At 43.5% G+C, this 17,682-nt stretch overlaps 1 protein-coding gene across 1 annotated transcript in view; it reads right to left on the bottom strand.

Moving 5' to 3' along the window:
* Positions 1-3,017: 3,017 nt before the first annotated feature.
* The window catches only part of PRRG1 (proline rich and Gla domain 1), a 39,380-nt gene continuing 24,715 nt past the window's right edge, over positions 3,018-17,682 (bottom strand). Inside the window, exons 3-4 of the mRNA XM_066577306.1 lie at positions 9,158-9,318; positions 3,018-4,256 (exon numbers count right to left, since the gene is read on the bottom strand). Of these exons, the coding sequence (XP_066433403.1) occupies positions 3,750-4,256; positions 9,158-9,318 (668 nt within the window). The 3' untranslated portion in view covers positions 3,018-3,749. The remainder of the gene's footprint in view (positions 4,257-9,157; positions 9,319-17,682) is intronic.

Raw genomic sequence — 17,682 nt, 5'->3', positions numbered from 1 at the left:
GTAATTGAAAATTTGGTGGTAGACACTGTGAAAGAAAAATAAAAAGAAAACTGCTGCACAAAAGGTAAAGAAACAGAGGCATATAAAAAAAAGATTACTTACCGGTAATCAGGTTTTCATGAGCCCATGATAACACCACTGGAAGACCGACTCCCAACCAGACAGGAAACAGAAACCTTCCAGATCTAGTTAAAGGCAGGCACATCCTTAACCTCCTCAGTTCTGTACCAAGATCCATGGAATAATTGAAAACTATCCAGTTTTACATTTACACTTAAAAATTAATACATTTTATTAACATTTAACTCAAATTCAGCAGTAGGAGGGGTGGGAGAAATTTGTGGTGCTGTCATGGGCTCCTGGAAAACTGATTACCAGTAAGTCATCTTGTTGTTTCCCTTAAACCTATGACAGCACCAGTGAGAGATTAAACTAGATTAATAACTAGGGTCGATTGAAATAATATTCTACTGATGGCAAACAACTCACTGGATTGGAGAATCCACCAGCAAAGCACCAGTTAAAATCCCAAACCATGTTCTAGCCTTAAAATAATGGCATACAATTCTGATGTTGAAAATTGCCAACCAAAGAGATGCTCCAAATTACAGAATGTATAACAGCTTTTTAGACCCCAGGATTCAACTTACCCCCATTGTACAGGTTTCTCTATTAGAGCCAACTTGACAATGGAACATGCTTTGATATTGTTCTTAAGAAGCACGAGTCCAAAAAAGAACACACTATTTACACAATATGACACCAATATATTGTACTTGCGATTAATCTAAGCCAAAATTCTAGCTCATCAAAAATAAAATGTTCCAAAGTATAAAAGCATCCCATAACTACTCCAGAGGAGGATGCAACTTCAGGAAAATAGATTCTTATATAACATTTCCCATTGGAGGTAAAGTGTAACCTCCATCTATTTGTCATCTTGCTCTTATGCAATCATTAGAATGGTCTTACCTCAGGTTTCCAAAGGCACTCTTTACCATAGATACATTACTGAAGGTGTGTGACAAGGAAAGAGAGGCTTCATCTATTGTCTTTCCACTTCAGATCACCTGTCAAAATCAGAGGTCACCGGCCAACAGCCCATCACAGAGGATATGAGTAAACAAGTCATAAGCAGAGCCTAGAGGTTATATATCAAATGCAGATCATAGAGCCATAAGCAAAGCTCAGCAGCCTACACGCTAGCATTCATAGGTGAGGCCCAGAGATCAAAAGCCCTAGGCCAACACAGTCGCTATTAGTACCTATGTCCAACATGGAGGCCCTAATTAAAACAAAGAGGGTATAGGCAAAGACCAAAAGCTATAGACCATAGAATTATAGAATGGTAGAGTTGGAAGGGACCTCCAGGGTCATCTGGTATAACCCCCTGCTCAGTGCAGGATTTACTAAGTCATCCCAATCGGGAAACCACAAAAGTGAAGAGGCCAAATCCACAAAGGCTGCTAGGCCACAGTGCCAAAACCACAAAGGCTACAGGCAAAGCCGTAACTGATACAGGTAAAGTCCTCAAAGATACTCCGGACATAAGCTATCAGGCAGAGACCTAAGACTATAGTCAAAGCCATAAAGACTTCCAGGCTACAGGAAGAGCCCCAAGGCTTCAAGCAAAGCCATAAAGTCTGCAAGGCTACAGGCAGAGCCGTGAGGCCATAGGCAGAGCCACCAAGGGCTTGTATGCTATAGGCAGAGCCATACAAATTATAGGTAAAGCTATAAAGGCTATTATAATACAGGCAGTCAAAGGCTATAGGTTAAGCTATATAAGTTATTATACAAAAGGCAGAGCAGTCAAAGGCTATAGGCAGATCCATCAAAGACTAGGCCTATCAAAGCTATAAAAGGTTATTATGCTATAGGCAAAGCCATTAAAGTCTCTGGGCAAAGCCTAAAGGCTATCAGGCCGTAGGCAGAGCCATAAAAGGCCAAAGGCAAAGCCCATCCATATCCTTGGTCTGTTTATTGAGCCCACATATTGCCAATGCCTAAATTTTTCACTCATGAAGGGTTAAAGGAAAAGGCAGAATTCAATCCCTTACGGAGGGTCATTCTACTCACTGGACTGGCTGGAGATCCTCCCATAAAGCGACCATTTATTCTCCCAGATTCCCTGCTCCACTTAGTGAAAATACAAGGCACCACCCAGAGCAGTACACACCTGAATTCCATCTGATGATGAAAGCACCACAAATCTCCGAGCCAGGTGCAACAACCCAGGGAGTATACCACCACTGAAGAGTTCCCACAACTGCAGAAGTATCCCATGAAATAGAGAAAGAGACTTCCCTCCTAAACCTTCAGACAGGGGAGTGCAGAATCTGCTGCAGGAGCCGAGAGGATGATTCCAGGCTTACCCAGGGCTCCTACTGGAGACTTACACTGGAACAGGTAACCCTTCACACTATAGAGTTTGGGAATGAGGAAGTCCCTCCACCTTTAGAGATCTGGAAGAATCCTTGAAAGAGCAGAAGAAGCCAAGCAGCAGCTACCTCAGCATTCTCCAACCTCCCTTATAGACAGGAAACGGGAACTGAGGAGGTGAAGAGTGGGCCTACCATAAGGCCTCTTTCACACGGGCTACAAAACACGTCTGTGACGCTCATGGTTTCCAATGGGTTCTTTTAGGCTACAAAATATCTCTCATGTGAAAGAACCCATTGGAAACCATGAGCTTCACAGACATGAGTTTTGTAGCAATGATTTTGTAGCCTGTGTGAAAGAGACCTAAAAGAGATCTTGGAGGTGCCCGGTTCCTGCCTGGATGGGAGGTGGTCTCTCACTGGTGCTGTCATGGGCGTAAGGGAAATTAAAACTGCAAATGAATTAATTCTAGAGAATTATTTTTGATTGGTCCGATTTCAGGGTTCTAAAAACTGACTGAATTTGCCATTTAGAAAAGTCTGTAATACAATAACTATTGGTAACATTTTTAACTACCTCCAGATAGAAGAATTAGATACACGTTTTTAATAACTTGACAGAAAGGCACAGCTTAATGACATTTATAACAGTTTTATTGTATTGCAAGTGTAAATCGTAGAATGAATTATCTTCTTGAAGCAAAAGCTAAAATAAGAAGTCTGTCTAAAATAAGAACGTAACTAAAATTAAAAAATCTGCCATTTTATATGAACTTGATCACCTCATTCTACAAAAGAATTCACAATATGCATCCAAATCTGGTAATAATTAGTCTAACATTATTTAATAAAATATTTATAGTATAAGACACTTCATTTGTAGAGAAGAGTGTGACCTGAGGCATTTCTTTAAAATATATTGCACTTTCAAATAATATAGCATCGTTAGGCACAAATGTAAAAATAAAAAGTCACACTTTATTCAAAAATCATAAAAAAAGCACCGAGAGGTTAATAGCGGTTAAATTAAAAGATCAGTTTTATCCACTAGGGACAAAATTATTGCAAAAAATGAAAATGCAACCGTAGCAGATTATACACATTACTGTTATCTTAGTTTAATGAACAGTCGAGTCCAAAATATTCTTCATGATCACTATGGACACATTCCCTTACAAGTCTGCAGTCGAGTTTCCAGAGTATTAAAAGTCTTTTTTGCTACTTCTCTTGAACACTCATGTCCACTAAAAAAAATGGTCATAAAAGTCCAGTTTTGTACAAAGGCAAATAATACTGTGCTTACAAATTCTTCATCTTCAATAGAAAAAAAAAATAGAAAAAAGGTATGTGTGCTAATACACTTCAATGTTACTTGACATTGGCGACCTCACGAGGTATTGTGACTACAGAGGCACATGTGGCTATTTCTTCATATTGCGGAGGAGGTTCAGCTGGGTTTCGTGGAGGACTCACTCGGACACCCCTCTCACCAGTTGCTTCCTCGTAAGAGGGGGGAGGATCACAGTTTGAAAATCCAGCCGACAACGTATCTGATCGTACATCATAATCTACGAATCCACTAGGGCGTCCAGCCCTATCAAATGCATCCTCCACAGTACAGAGTACATTAGAGTGCTGCTGGCTGCCCATGCCATGATCAATTCCTGCCTCTCCAGCGCTTTCTCTCATTCCTCTCTGTGCATAAGCAGTCCGGCGACGGGCCTTCTTTTTGAAAACACACCTCCAAACCAATAGGAGCACCAGAAGGACGACAAAAAATACTGTGATCAATGGGAAGGCCAGGTAGAATGGATACCAGCTGCTGTCTGTGTTCGCGTTGTCAAGTCCACTGGTGTATTCTTTCCAAAACTCTTTCTAGAAAGAACAAAAAAACAGGAAGCGTTAAAAAGCTCATGTACTATATAAAATACTTGGAAATACTTCCCAACAAGATATTATCAACAAATTGATAGAAGCTTAAAAATGAGCAAAGCTATAAACAGCTGATTTCATACAGTAATATCAATATTGTAGTAACATTAGTAGAAATTACAATACTGCAAGAACTCAGAGGTAAATGTTGCCATAATAAAACATTGTATAGAATATACTGTTTGAAATATTAGCCCTACCCCGAAAATCAGCCCTAGTTACACTAAATTAAAAAAAAAAAAAAAAGGAATCAATTACCTAGCAGGCTCGGTCCAGGTCCAGATCCAGATCCTCTTCATAGCTGTGGCGCGTGCTTCCCCGCAGTCCTCGGCACCTGTACATCATCACTTCCTGTTTACGGTATTCATAAATCCTACCTCCAGGAATTGATGGCTGTGATTGGTTCATCCAGCGCTGCACTGATTGGTTCTTTGACCGCTGCTCAGCCAATCAATGCAGCGCTGGGTGAACCAATCACAGCCATCGCATTGTGGAAGTGGGATTTGTGGAATTTATGGGATTGGCTGTAAGCCGCAGCCAGCCAATTCAGAAAAGCCTGCCTCCACAACATAATGGCTGTTGATTGGCTGAGCAGTCGAAGAACCAATCACAGCTATCGCTCCCTGGAGGCGGTACTTATGAAACCCGTAACCAGGATGTGATGTTGTACGAACGCCGAGGACTGCGGGCAACCACGCGCGGGAGCTATAAACAGGAGCGGGAGGGACTCGGACCAAGCTGGCAAGGTAAGAATAATAAGACCTCGAACAAATATAAGACCTAATGCCTCTTTTGGGGCAAAAATTAATATAAGACAGGGTCTTCTTTTGAGGTAAGCATGGTAGATTGTATGTAAATGGACAAGAATTGTTATTCTGAACATAGTCAAGCTTTGTGTCACACAGATTTAACATTACGGTTGGATTTTAAGACTCTCCTTGTACTTCCTGCAACTTAGACCAGGCTCACATGAGCGTACCTGAATTGCGTTTTACATGTGCGATGAACGTAAATATAATACACAGTAATTCAAATACATTGATTTTAACTGTTGAACGCATATTAAGAGTTTTCCATTGCGTATAATATGCAAGTAAAGACAAAACGTAGCATGTTCTATTTTACTGCATATTACGCGTGGTGGAGCCCTACTGTTCTCTACGGGTGTCTACTAAATGCTGTACATGTCATGATCGTGTGGACAACCTACGCATGGGGCCCACACGATCGTACCCAAATGGGGATAGAATGGATAGGATGGATGCACACAGGTAGCACCAGGGTCACACGGCATTCCCACAGGTTTCAGGCAACTGACCCTGTTCTACGTGGGAGGATGGCATGGCCCTACCTAAGCGGGGGATTCGCCCCAATAAAGGGCGGCCCAGCGGTCTTTGGATTTGGCCCTAGCTGATCCTAGGAGCCACGCCACACGAACAGGACGCATTCACATGCCAAATGACAGGGACTGAACAGGACACACAGAGCCAGAATACACAGCATACAAAATGCAACCACAAGTAACAGAGGATAAGCTGAATGTAAATCTCAGGTATTGGTTGACATTTTGTACAAAACATGGAAGCTAGCGGGCCACTTCACGGCTCCTGGTTATACCGCTAGTCCCTACACTAACCAGGAGTCCAGCAGAACCGGACAGAGTTCACACAGAACGCTGCAACAGGACAGGACACAGATAGCAGGTCACGCAGCAAACTGACACAAAACTGACAGAATTTAAGCATACAAACGGACATGAACCAGCAAGGCACAAATCGCACAGCAAGCTTGCAACAGGACAGAGCACAAGGCACACAGCAAGCTGACAGAATATAAAAGTACAAATGGACATGAACCAGCAGGTCACAGATGACACAACAAGCTTGCAACAGGACAGACAACCAGGGCACAGACACTACCATATAGGGCAAACCACACAGACTCACTTGCAAACACAGATCAGCATGGGGACAAGCTGAACATGACTGATACAAGTTACAGACCACAGAAGTAACATGACTGCTCACCTTGGGACCCAGCCAGAGACTGACCAGGAGCTGGGTTTATATATGAGCACAGATCCAGGAGATTGGCTAGCAGGAAGTACCACACCCAGCCAGCTCAATTAACCCTCAACCACCTGTAGCTGTGCTGCTAGGAGTACATAGTACAACAGATCCCAGAAGCACATCCTGACAGTACATAGACAATTACATTCCGTATATGCAGCATTTATACACATCACTAAGCAAAAGATTGGGAAATTTAAGAATTAAAAAAAAAAAAAAAAAAAAAAAAAAAATGAAACCAGGAAGACTACACATGACATACATGGCAATATGACGGCTCACACCGCAGTGAAAAGCTGCGTTATACACGGTGGTTTTACCACATGCTCCTGTGAGCCCGGCCTTTAGTGTGAGCTTCACTGTGAAACTAATTCAATTATTTAGTGAAATCAATGCAAATTTAGTATTCTGGAATATATATGCAATGTTCTGGGGAATTTTAAATTCTGTGGAATATTCCCTTAGGACCAATTGTTCAGGCAGTTTTTGGACTTGCCCAAAGACTGAACATTTGCTGCTACACATACAGCCTTAACAGTGGCGAGCCAGCCAGTGAGGGTTTTCACTATCTATTATATATATACAAAGCGCCATGATTGTCAGACAGCACTTGCCAATCAAAAGTCATTTTATATATATAATTTGATCCCCGGTTTAAATCACATTCTTAGTGGTCCATCGGTTCCTTCCATGATCTTAGAAATAAATCTGGGGAAATTAGTCTCTCTTGCGCTGTAATGCATGCATCCTGTGGCATATTGCGTACGCATCCCCTGTAAACCCCTATGGGCCCCTTTGATGTGCAAAATGTGCACAAAATAAATCATGTTCTTTTTTTTTTTTCTTTCTGGGCAGGTAATGTCATTATTGCTCGTTCTTTCGCCATTTTGAAAGAGGGCTATATCTGCTCCAATGGGAGAATGAGCAATAATGACACTACCTACAAAGGTGATGACTTTTGATTGGCAAGTGCTGTCTGACAATCATGGCGCTTTGTCTTCCCTTTTTTCTATAAACTTGTGGATATGACAGCCACTTGAAAAAGGCATTTGGTGAGCTTCGAAACGCATTGCCTAGCTATTTGTTTTTTTGTTTGTCTTTTTTATTTGCACTCAATACTGTTCTGTGGAATAAACCATTAGAAGCCATCCTTCTCATCTATGAACCTGGATTTAGAGGAGACCTGGCGGACTTTAGGTCTCCTCTGTGAAGTTATATTACTAATTGATTATTGGTCACATACATACAGTAGTGCAGAAGCTTTTTTCAATTCTTGGTCTCTATTAGAGATGAGCGAGCGTACTCGGAAAAGCACTACTCGCTCGAGTAATTTGCTTTATCCGAGTATCGCTGTGCTCGGGTCTGAAGATTCGGGTGCCGGCACGGAGCGGGGAGCTGCAGGGGAGAGCGGGGAGGAACGGAGGTAAGATCTTTCTCTCCCTCTCTCCCGCCCGCTCTCCCCTGCTCCCCGCTGCGACTCACCTGTCAGCCGCAGCGGCACCCGAATCTTCAGACCCGAGCACAGCGATACTCGGATAAAGCAAATTACTCGAGCGAGTAGTGCTTTTCCGAGTACGCTCGCTCATCTCTAGTCTCTATGTAGACCAAAATTGTACAGGGCGTCTCACAAAAAAGGAGCCATCACACAACGTCGTCAGAAAAACAAAAAAGTGTTATGGGTCAGAAAATGGCGGCAGAAATTTCTATTTTTTTCAAAGATAAGTTTTAAATAGTAGAACAGTTAAAGAAAAACTTTATACATTTTGCATTGTTGTAATCGTACTGACCTATAAAATGAAAGTTACTGGGTCATCCTTTCCACAGTGTACACCATAGAAACAAGCCAACCCCCCCCCCCCCCAAACCAGATGGTGGAATTTCATTTTTTTCCATTTCACTACACTTAAAATTCTTTTAAAGTTTTTAAAATGGTACCACTGAAAAATACAACTCGTCTGCCAAAAACAAGTCATCAGCTGTGTTAATGGATCACTAATAAAGTTATGATTTTTAGAAAGTGGGTAGGAAAAACCAAAAATGGGGGGTGGGGGGGGGGAAGGATGCGTCCTTAAAGGGGTTTTGTCATGAAAAAAAAAAAAAAAGTTCTATACTCCCCTACTCCTACCCAGGCAGACTCCTTATCCTTACTGCATCTTCTCCTCGCTGATCTTCTCCAGTCCCCCGTTACCTCCTCCAGCCGAATTCTCCTCTTCTTGTTATGAAGCATGCATTCCTCTTCCTGCCCCGCAATGTACGCTACGTCATTGTGACACGACGTTCACTGTCTAGGAAGCAATGCTCATCTATTGCAGAGACAGCGGGCATGCGCAGTCTCTGCAATAGTTCGGCAATTCCTGCTAGGGTGTGAAAGCTACGTCACTAGAGACGTAAGCATACATTGCCGGGCTGGAAGAAGAATGCCTGTGAATGGACGCTTCATCCCAGGAAACAGAAGAATCAGCAAGCTGGAGGTGAGGTGACCTGGTGGGACTGCAGGAGACAGGAGAAGATTAGCAGGGAGAAGACGAGGTAAGTAGACTAACTGGGGAGGAATTGGAGACTATGGAATTTTTTCTTTTTATGACAGAACCCCTTTAAGTGGTTAAGGAACTGTATTCTTGTGTACTAGGTTTATGACATCCATTGGTCTTAATAGGGCATAGTTGTCTTTAAGAGACAATCCTTTTAAAATACAGTTTGGTTTCTATGGTACATGCATCAGAGAACTACGGCAAAATCCAAGGTAGTGTGCAAAATCTGCAATACTGTACTTACAGTCCGCTCATCATTTTCAAAGGCTTCTCTTGCCTCTTCATAGCTGCATAATTCCTCTCTACATTCCCTCTCAATGTTTCCTTGCTTTATCTCCTCCAGGAAACTGTTGGCTCTTGGAAAACGCTTTAAAATGGAGTTTGCATCATTTTCAGACAGAAACACTAAAAATAAAAAAGGGTAATTAATGTAAAATTTGAACAAAAAAAAAAAAAACTTCAGAAAAATGTACAATTCTTTTTTTTCATTAGTACAGAACATAAGCATAAAACCTTTAACTGCCAAGGAGGTCTTTAATGCATCATGGAATATAAAGTGTTAGAGCTTATACCTTAGCCATACATGATACCGGGCTCTAGATTCAATATTCAAGATGAGAGAGCGGCATGAAAAGATTTACTTCCCAGGTCTGTGGAGTGGCGAAGCAGAAAGTGTCACCAATGAGAAAGATCAGAGCCTGGTACCAGCCTTGGGGGTGTAAGGAGTTTATGTGCCATCTGTTTGACCAATGTCAGGAGATGATGTCCATCTTATCATCCCATTTATCAACTCTATGACTGAAATGTTTACTAGTACTTGGGCCCCTAATACTTTTTGTCTATCAAGTTCTGGTAATTATATGTAAGGCCGCCTGCAGACGGGCGGGTCGGATCCGGCGGCGAGGATTCTCGCCGCGGGACCCGACCCGGGCGCCTGCAGGGACCAGTGCGTACTCACCCACGCCTCGGGCTGTTTGATGTGCCGGCTCACCAGGCAGACGGTGCATGCGCAGACCAGAGCCGGTGGCGGGTGAGTGACGAGCCCCGCACAGAAATAGAACATGCCGCGGTTTGTTTGCCGCGCGAGATTTCGCGCGGCCAGACCGCGGCCGTCTGCATAGGATTGCGTTAACAATCCCGCTGCAGAATTTCCGCTCGTGTGCAGGCGCCCTACAGGCACAATATGTTGACGAAGAAGTGACAGTATGAATGAACTCTGCAATCCTGAACCTTTTTTTTAAGGATGTGTCGTGCTTCTCAAACTCTCCTTAAGTCAGACCTTCAACCATTTTTCTTTTTTTTTTACAAAACTTTACAACTGGCTGCAAAACTGTAACCATTTACACGGATTGTTTAGCGCTCATAATTTGTTCGAATTTGAGCAGTGTAAATGCAAACTATTCGTTTGCAAGTAGTTAGCTTTCAGTCAGCATACAAACCATCACTAGATCGTGGGCTTGTAGTTCTGTGTAACCGCTTCCCACTCAGAGCTTCACATAGAAGGTGAAGCGCTGAGCCAAAACCCAGCAAATCAGCGGCAAAGTCAGCCTGTCTAAGGGCTCTGTACGAGCTCCACCTACCTTAGCGGTGACGTCAGCACTCGTGCAGTTTAGCCAACTATCGTCCCGTGTACAAGGGCCATAAGCTGCATTCACGCTTTAGTTAGGACTGTCAATTATAATTCCACTACAGCAAGTTATGTCCTATCCAAGGGATAGGTGATAACTTGCTGATTGGTATGGGTCTGACTGCTGGGACTTTCACTGATCCCGTTTATACAGCCCTTGTGCATCCCAAAATGGACACCATCCACTACCAATGCTTGGGAATGGATCAGAGCTGCTTTCTCGGGATCAGTGGGATTTCCAGAAGTTGGACCCCCACTGATCAGCATGTTATTCCCTATCCTATGGATAGGACACAACTTGCTGAGGTAGGATAACCCCTATAATGAAGTTGTAGACCTATTTCAGTAGATACAAGACGGATTTTCAGCCATTGATGGTAAAGCAAGAATATTTCCATTCAATAACAGCAAAAGGAGATCATAAAAATGGTGCTGAAATATGATAAAATATGTGATGAGTTTGTAAAATCTAAAATTTGATCATGCTGCCCTAAATATGTTTCCCTATAATCTGCAAGTAATCTCCCACACATGCATAGAGTAGTTTAAAAATACTATTTTCTGAAATACGGTTGAAGATTTAGCTAAAATTCAGTAGAACAAGGCTAAAGATAACATACAGACAGAGCATATGAAAAGTTCACCTCACAGGGCTGACACTAATTCTTCGGGACAATGGCTCCTGTTCCCAGTACATCAGTCAGACTGTGCCAACCAGTGCACTGAGGTTTATCACCAGGGGCACACGGAGCGCACCAGGGGACATTCCGCAGCTACAAATAACATCGGACAGTTTCTTGGCAGGAGGTAGAAGCACAGGGCAGCTCCAGACCAGCAAAACCCAAAAGGTGGTATTGTAACCACATTATACCAATTTACAAGTAAGCATTTACTGGGACCACAACAGTCCCAAAAACCTTCAGGAAACTCCATAGGTGTTTATTCCACCTGCAAAACTGTGTCGTTATGGACAAACAGGTCACATGTGTTCCTATTTAACATAAAAAGTCATAGTAATAAAAAAATGAAGCCGATGTTCCAGACAAAACTCAATCAAGCATTGCCCACAAAGACCTGATGCAGGTTGCGCCAATATTTTTTGTCCTATAGAGTTGCATGTAATATGCATGCCCTTGATTACTCTCACAACTCTCCTGGTATACCTGTAAAAGTGACCCACCCCAAGCATTATTTCCACCTTCTTGACACAGACTGGTGCGGCATCAACAGACTGGTGCGGCAGGAGTGAATCTGTTCCGGAACAGGAGAGCCAATGAAAGGAGCAGCATCCCTGGACACACACAAGTCACATGTAGCATGTTACTGGGATAGACATGCTCATATTAGAAAAGTCTGATGCGGGAAGCAGGTTGCAAACTTTCACACGGGCTGGAATTAGGATGCACCCAATCCACACCTGCTGAATTCCACAGGCTGAACTGCGGATTTTGATGCAAAATTTATCACGGCTTGTGTCCTAATTCCAGGTCTTGTGAGGTCTATCAGGGGGTCTGAGAACGAATGAAGGAATACAGAATGCAACCTGTTTAACCCAAGGTAATTACTAACATATGTAACATCATTTTCCTACTTTATGCCATTGTGTCCACGGGCGGATCTGATTTGCGGCACCCGCGCAGGAGATCCGCAAATCAAGCCGCCCATAGGGATGCATTAGTATCCGCCGCACAGTAAAAAGCATGCAGATGTGATTTTTTTTTTTACCGACGTGTTGATCGCACATGTAGGAAGAAATCACAGCATGCTCCATTTTCCTGCGGATCCCGCAGGGATAGTTGCCATTGGAGTTAATGGAAGCCGTCCGGTCCGCGATACAGCCACAGCTCACATTGTGGAGGTGCCGCGGATCTGCGGGAAAGCAGGACATTCAAAAACAAAGCACTGCGCATGCACTTCGGCCAGAGCTACCAGATGCATCCACCCGGCACGGAGGAGAACCGCGCTGGATCCAGAGAGTTAAGAGACTGTCTTTTAATGCCCATGTCCGCGGCCACGCACGGATACTACTGCGGGATTCAACAGTGGAATCCGTGCATGCAAGTGGACATGAGGCCTTAGGCCTCATGCACACAGGGCAAATTGAATTACGGATCCCGCGCTTGTCAGCAGGCGATCCGCTGCTCAATGTACCCAATGATGTGTGTGGAGATTCCTCTCTCTACGCACACAAGCTGATTCTATTTGCGGACGCTACGTGCCGAAAATAAAATCACAGCATGCTCTATTTTCAGAGTGCATACGCATAGACTGCTTCCATTAAGGTCCATGGAAGCCATCCCTCCCACAGCACCTCTGCTATGAGCATTGCAGAAGTGTTGCGGATCCGCGTGATTGCCTAGGCGACGGCGCGGGGAGATCTGTACTGCGCATGTGCGCCATTGGCACATCCGCAGTACAGAAGATGATTCATCTGACAGCTACACAGGGCTGCGGCAGTGGGCACAGGAGGATTCAGTGCGGGATTTCCAACGCGGAATCCGTGTGTGCCCGTGTGCATGAGGCCGTACAGTTTAATCACTGTATAATGAAAACTTAGTCAATTTTTGGACTGTGTATCAATTCCTCACTATCATCTTTGCATGCTGTCAGGGAATAGGCACATGCATGCTTACAAGGCCGAAATGCCCCTTATGATAATGTCTTCTAACGGGGCCTCCCGTTTCTGGTTCACTGAAAAGTGCAGGGAAGTGGAATCTCCAACGCAGATGGGAAAGCACCCTTAGCTAGTGATCGTAAGAGAACAAAAAGGACAAAAAGAGCACAAAATGTGTGTTAAAGGGGTTGTCCCGCGGCAGCAAGTGGGGTTATACACTTCTGTATGGCCATATTAATGCACTTTGTAATATACATCGTGCATTAATTATGAGCTATACAGAAGTTATTCACTTACCTTCCCTGCGCTGGCGTCCCCGTCTCCATGGTGCCGTCTAATTGCCTGATTAGACGCGCTTGCGCAGAAGGGTTTTCTCCCTTCTGGTCGGTCCGGGCACGAGCGGCGTTCTGGCTTCGCCCCCTTCTACGCGGCATCGCGTAGCTCCGCCCCGTCACGTGTGCAGATTCCAGCCAATCAGGAGGCTGGAATCGGCAATGGACCGCACAGAGCCCACGGTGCACCATGGGAGAAGACCCGCGGTGCATCGTGGGTGAAGATCCCGGCGGCCATCTTGGAGGAAAAGAAGGAAGAAATTGCAGAGAGGGGATTCGGGTAAGTAAAAATTTTTTTTTTTATTTCAACACATCCCTTGGGTTTGTCCTGCGCTGAACGGGGGGCCTATGCAAAAAAAAATGTTTCGGCGCGGGACAACCCCTTTAAGTTTCAATAGTCATGCCCCTCAAGTTAATGTATTGTGCTCACCAAAACATAATGCTCATTAGGACATATTAATCAGGGCAGACCCTAGCTGTCATCCCATACTTCCAAGATGGGGCCAGTGAGATCTGTGCACTGGTGACTGGAAAGACCGCTGGGCTCAAACTGCGCTAAGGCTATGTTCTTTTGCTATTGGACCTTGGCCAGCGACAACCGGTATCGGACCAATAGTTGGTGACTGCACTGTTTACAGGTATACTGAAGCTAAGCAGCTGGGTCCAAGTCTGCCGTTTTATAAAAGCAGTCTTATAATATAACTTTTTTCTTTGCGGGGGAGAACATGAACTGATAAATCCTTCTAGTCAGCTGTTCAGAGCCCGTCAGTACCTCCATCAAATTTGCAGGAATTGCAAGAAGCCATACTGTCCACCTGGACCTTTATATCTGCAGAATGACTTCAACACCTAGTGGAACATAAACCATGGCGAATTACGGTTCTGAAGCTAAAAAGGAGGTTCCTAATAGATGGGATTCTAGTAAAGCAGCCATTCTGTGTATTTTGCAAGTTACAAAGTTTCCTACCTAAAAATGTAGTAGTGAAGTTTGGTAGAGTTGAGATAATAAGGGTTGACTGGGACTGGAAAGGTTACCGCTACTTCATACAAAGGTAATTGGCAGTACATCGGTTCAGTGGTTAGTCCTATGCTTGAATCACACCAATTACATCAGCAATAAAATAACCACAACTGCGTTCAGTATTATTGTTTGGTTTCAAGCTTGTGACAAAAGGCCACAAAAATGTTTCGGTGCGGAGGAATTCGCCCAGCTTGAAACCATCTTGTCCTAAATATTTAAGGTGCAAAAGAACGTCATCTATAAGCCAAATCCATGTCACCCAAAATGAGTGTATCACTGCACTAACACCCTTGTAGCTGAAAGAACATGCACACCACTAGTTATGTTATAATCTTAAAGGGGTTGTCCAGTTATAAACTATTGATAGCTTATCATTGGAACAGATCATCAATAGTAGATTAGTAACGGTCTGTCGGCTGGGAGTCCTGTCAATCAGCAGTTTTCGGGGCCGCCCCAGCTCCAAGCCGGCAGTGCTTTCAGCGATGCCACCAATGCTCTCTCCTAGTTAACAGCACGTGAGTGAGCTTGACTGGGAAGAGTGTCAGGCAGTTTGTCCTGTGTAAATGGGGCTTAAGAAAACATCTCAGGGTCCCAGTAACTACAGAAGCTCAATACCCAACAACAGGCGATGGATTGCAGATGGGCTGGAAAGCAGAATCCTAGTAGGAGCCATTTGAAACTTGATTTGCTATGGTAAAATAATTTTTAATGAAAATATATTACAAGATTGCTAAGACAAACTTTATATGAGAAGAGCATACGTTTCCTGGAAAGTTAGTACCCCTTTAAAACTACAGTCTAGCAAGAGGCAAAAATACATTTCAGTATTTCACTTCAGTAATGGCCATTTACATGGGGCGAGTATTGCTTAAAATTCATAAAAAATAAAATAACAAGGCTTACTATTTGTTCAAAAGTTTTTATCGCTGGATCGCAAGTTGTCGTTCAGTGCAAATGCTCAACGCTAAGCGGAGAGGATTTGCACTGAATGACAAGCCTGCGATCCAGCGATAAAAACTTTATATAGAAGGTGAAGCACTGAGCAAGAAGCCCGAGATCCAGTGGTATGTCTGTAAATGCTCTGCAGGTGCGCCAACTACTATAGTGGCGACACTGGCGCTCGTGCAGTCATGTATCTGTCGTCCTGTGTACAACAGCCATAAGGGTGCTTTCAGACAGGGCAATTTATTGTTTGCAGGAGCGAATGTCAGAGTTCGCTCATTCAGCCCGTTTATACAGGCAGATAAATTGTTCGCTCGCAAATCGTTCAGTTATTCTCATTCACTAGTACAGTGAATGTGAGCGATTGGCATTTAAACCAAATAATTAGCAATTGAGCCAACAATGATTTTCATGTTTGCCCGAAATGAACAAAAGAATGAATTGTCATTAATCGTTAGCTGTGTTTACATTGAGCAATTACCATTCATGTTTCAACAATATCCGTTCCGTGTAAACGCACCTTAAAAGTCGTCTATATATAACTATTTTGCAACAAAGACTTATGTTCCCTGTTTGATTCAAATGTCCTTGATAGTTGTGTTACCAGAAGTATTACACTCTGATTTCTCTAGATAGGCTATTTCAGAAAGCATTATATTACTCATCTGCTAAATCAGGAAATCTTAAGGGCAGATTCAGAGGACAAGTCTACATGTATATCTTGGTAATTTGAAGAATTACGGCTTTTCTTATGAGATACAATAACTGGAGTTCTTTTGGGATCATGAAAGCTGTTTGTGCAGTTGGACAATGAATGCACTTGAAAGGGGTTTCCAATTTTATGCAAATAAAGCTTAAAAGATTAGTTTCCTCATAGATGTCCCCTATAAATCTTTATTCTTTTAGCACCATCATATCCCACAGCTCTTTATAACTTAGAATATGAACAGGCATTACATAGAATATAAAGCAAACAATCATCAATTTGAACAATAAGGGTGTGGGTCCTGCTCACAAGAGCTGACACTCTAGGAAGAAACAAGAGTGACAAAAGATGTAAAGGTGCTTGTTCTACAAGGGGGTCCAGATAGCTTTTAACCCTTTCCAATCCACCGTCTGATGTCTTCCTACATTCTGATTGAAGCTTGCACAGCTCCAATGTCAGAAGACATCTGACAGGGTATTCTCACCGTCTATTGCCAGCCACTCCACTGTCGGAGCCTCTCTGCTGCGCACACACTGGCTTTAGCCAGCAGATGGCACCGTTGTAGAACAGCAAAAAGAGAAAGCACTTTAGGAAACCCTGAATCCAAAATTGGATTGGAAAGGGTTAAATACACATAAACCTGTAAGAGCCAGTAACCAGCCAGAATCTGTGTAAGTACAAGATAAGAAGTACATTAGGGTGTAAGAGGGAGATTTCAGCCGGCAAAGGGCTGCTTCAAAACCCGTGGCACTTAGCGGTACTGTATGGAAGTCGCTACCACACTGCCTGGTATGGAGTCATGTAGGGTTTATCTGCTGCCCTCCTCGCCTGTGCCTTATCTCTCCCTTGATAAACCAACCTGACAGTGTCCATATTTACTGATCTTGAGTCATCTATGTTTATTTATACCAGCAGGGCAATATGTAGGCTGTATATCAGTTGTGTTTCTGTTTATCTCTCTGTACATCAGGGGAAAGTCTACAATCTGAATACAGCTGCTTTTGTCACCTTTGATGATGTATTGGAAAACATGTTAGGGCTCATTCACATGGGTGTATCATCACCACATATAACGCACGCATATTTCCCTGCGTAACACACAGTGAATGGAGGCAATGAAAGTCAATGGACTTTCACTCTTCCCTTCACACCTGCGCTGGAGCTGTAAGGGGACACCTGTATGAAACGCAGGGAACATTTTATTGAAACGCTGCCCATTTGCAATGCCTGGATGGACAGCGTTTAATATGCAGCCCTACTCTGCACACAGTGGAGGGCTTTGAAAAAACCACCCACATTGTGCTTGTTCGTGACGTCATCATCCTGGGCATGGGCAGTGCCTATCGCAGCCCGTACGTGGTCTCTGCTGGCTCTATTCAGCAAGGGTGTAGGGGCTGCGATGAGTACAACGCTGCATGACTCGCAGCGCTGTACTCATACGCCTGTGTAAATGAGCCCTTATTAAGATACACCCAGTCTCCCTCTAGGTCTATTACTATGCGGTGGCTATTTGAGCATTTATAGGTC

Source organism: Eleutherodactylus coqui, chromosome 1 (assembly GCF_035609145.1).
Source record: "Eleutherodactylus coqui strain aEleCoq1 chromosome 1, aEleCoq1.hap1, whole genome shotgun sequence".
In the NCBI taxonomy this organism is placed as follows: Eukaryota; Metazoa; Chordata; class Amphibia; order Anura; family Eleutherodactylidae; genus Eleutherodactylus; species Eleutherodactylus coqui.
The sequence above is the reverse complement of the archived record's forward strand: the minus strand, read 5'-3'. Positions and strand labels throughout refer to the sequence as shown.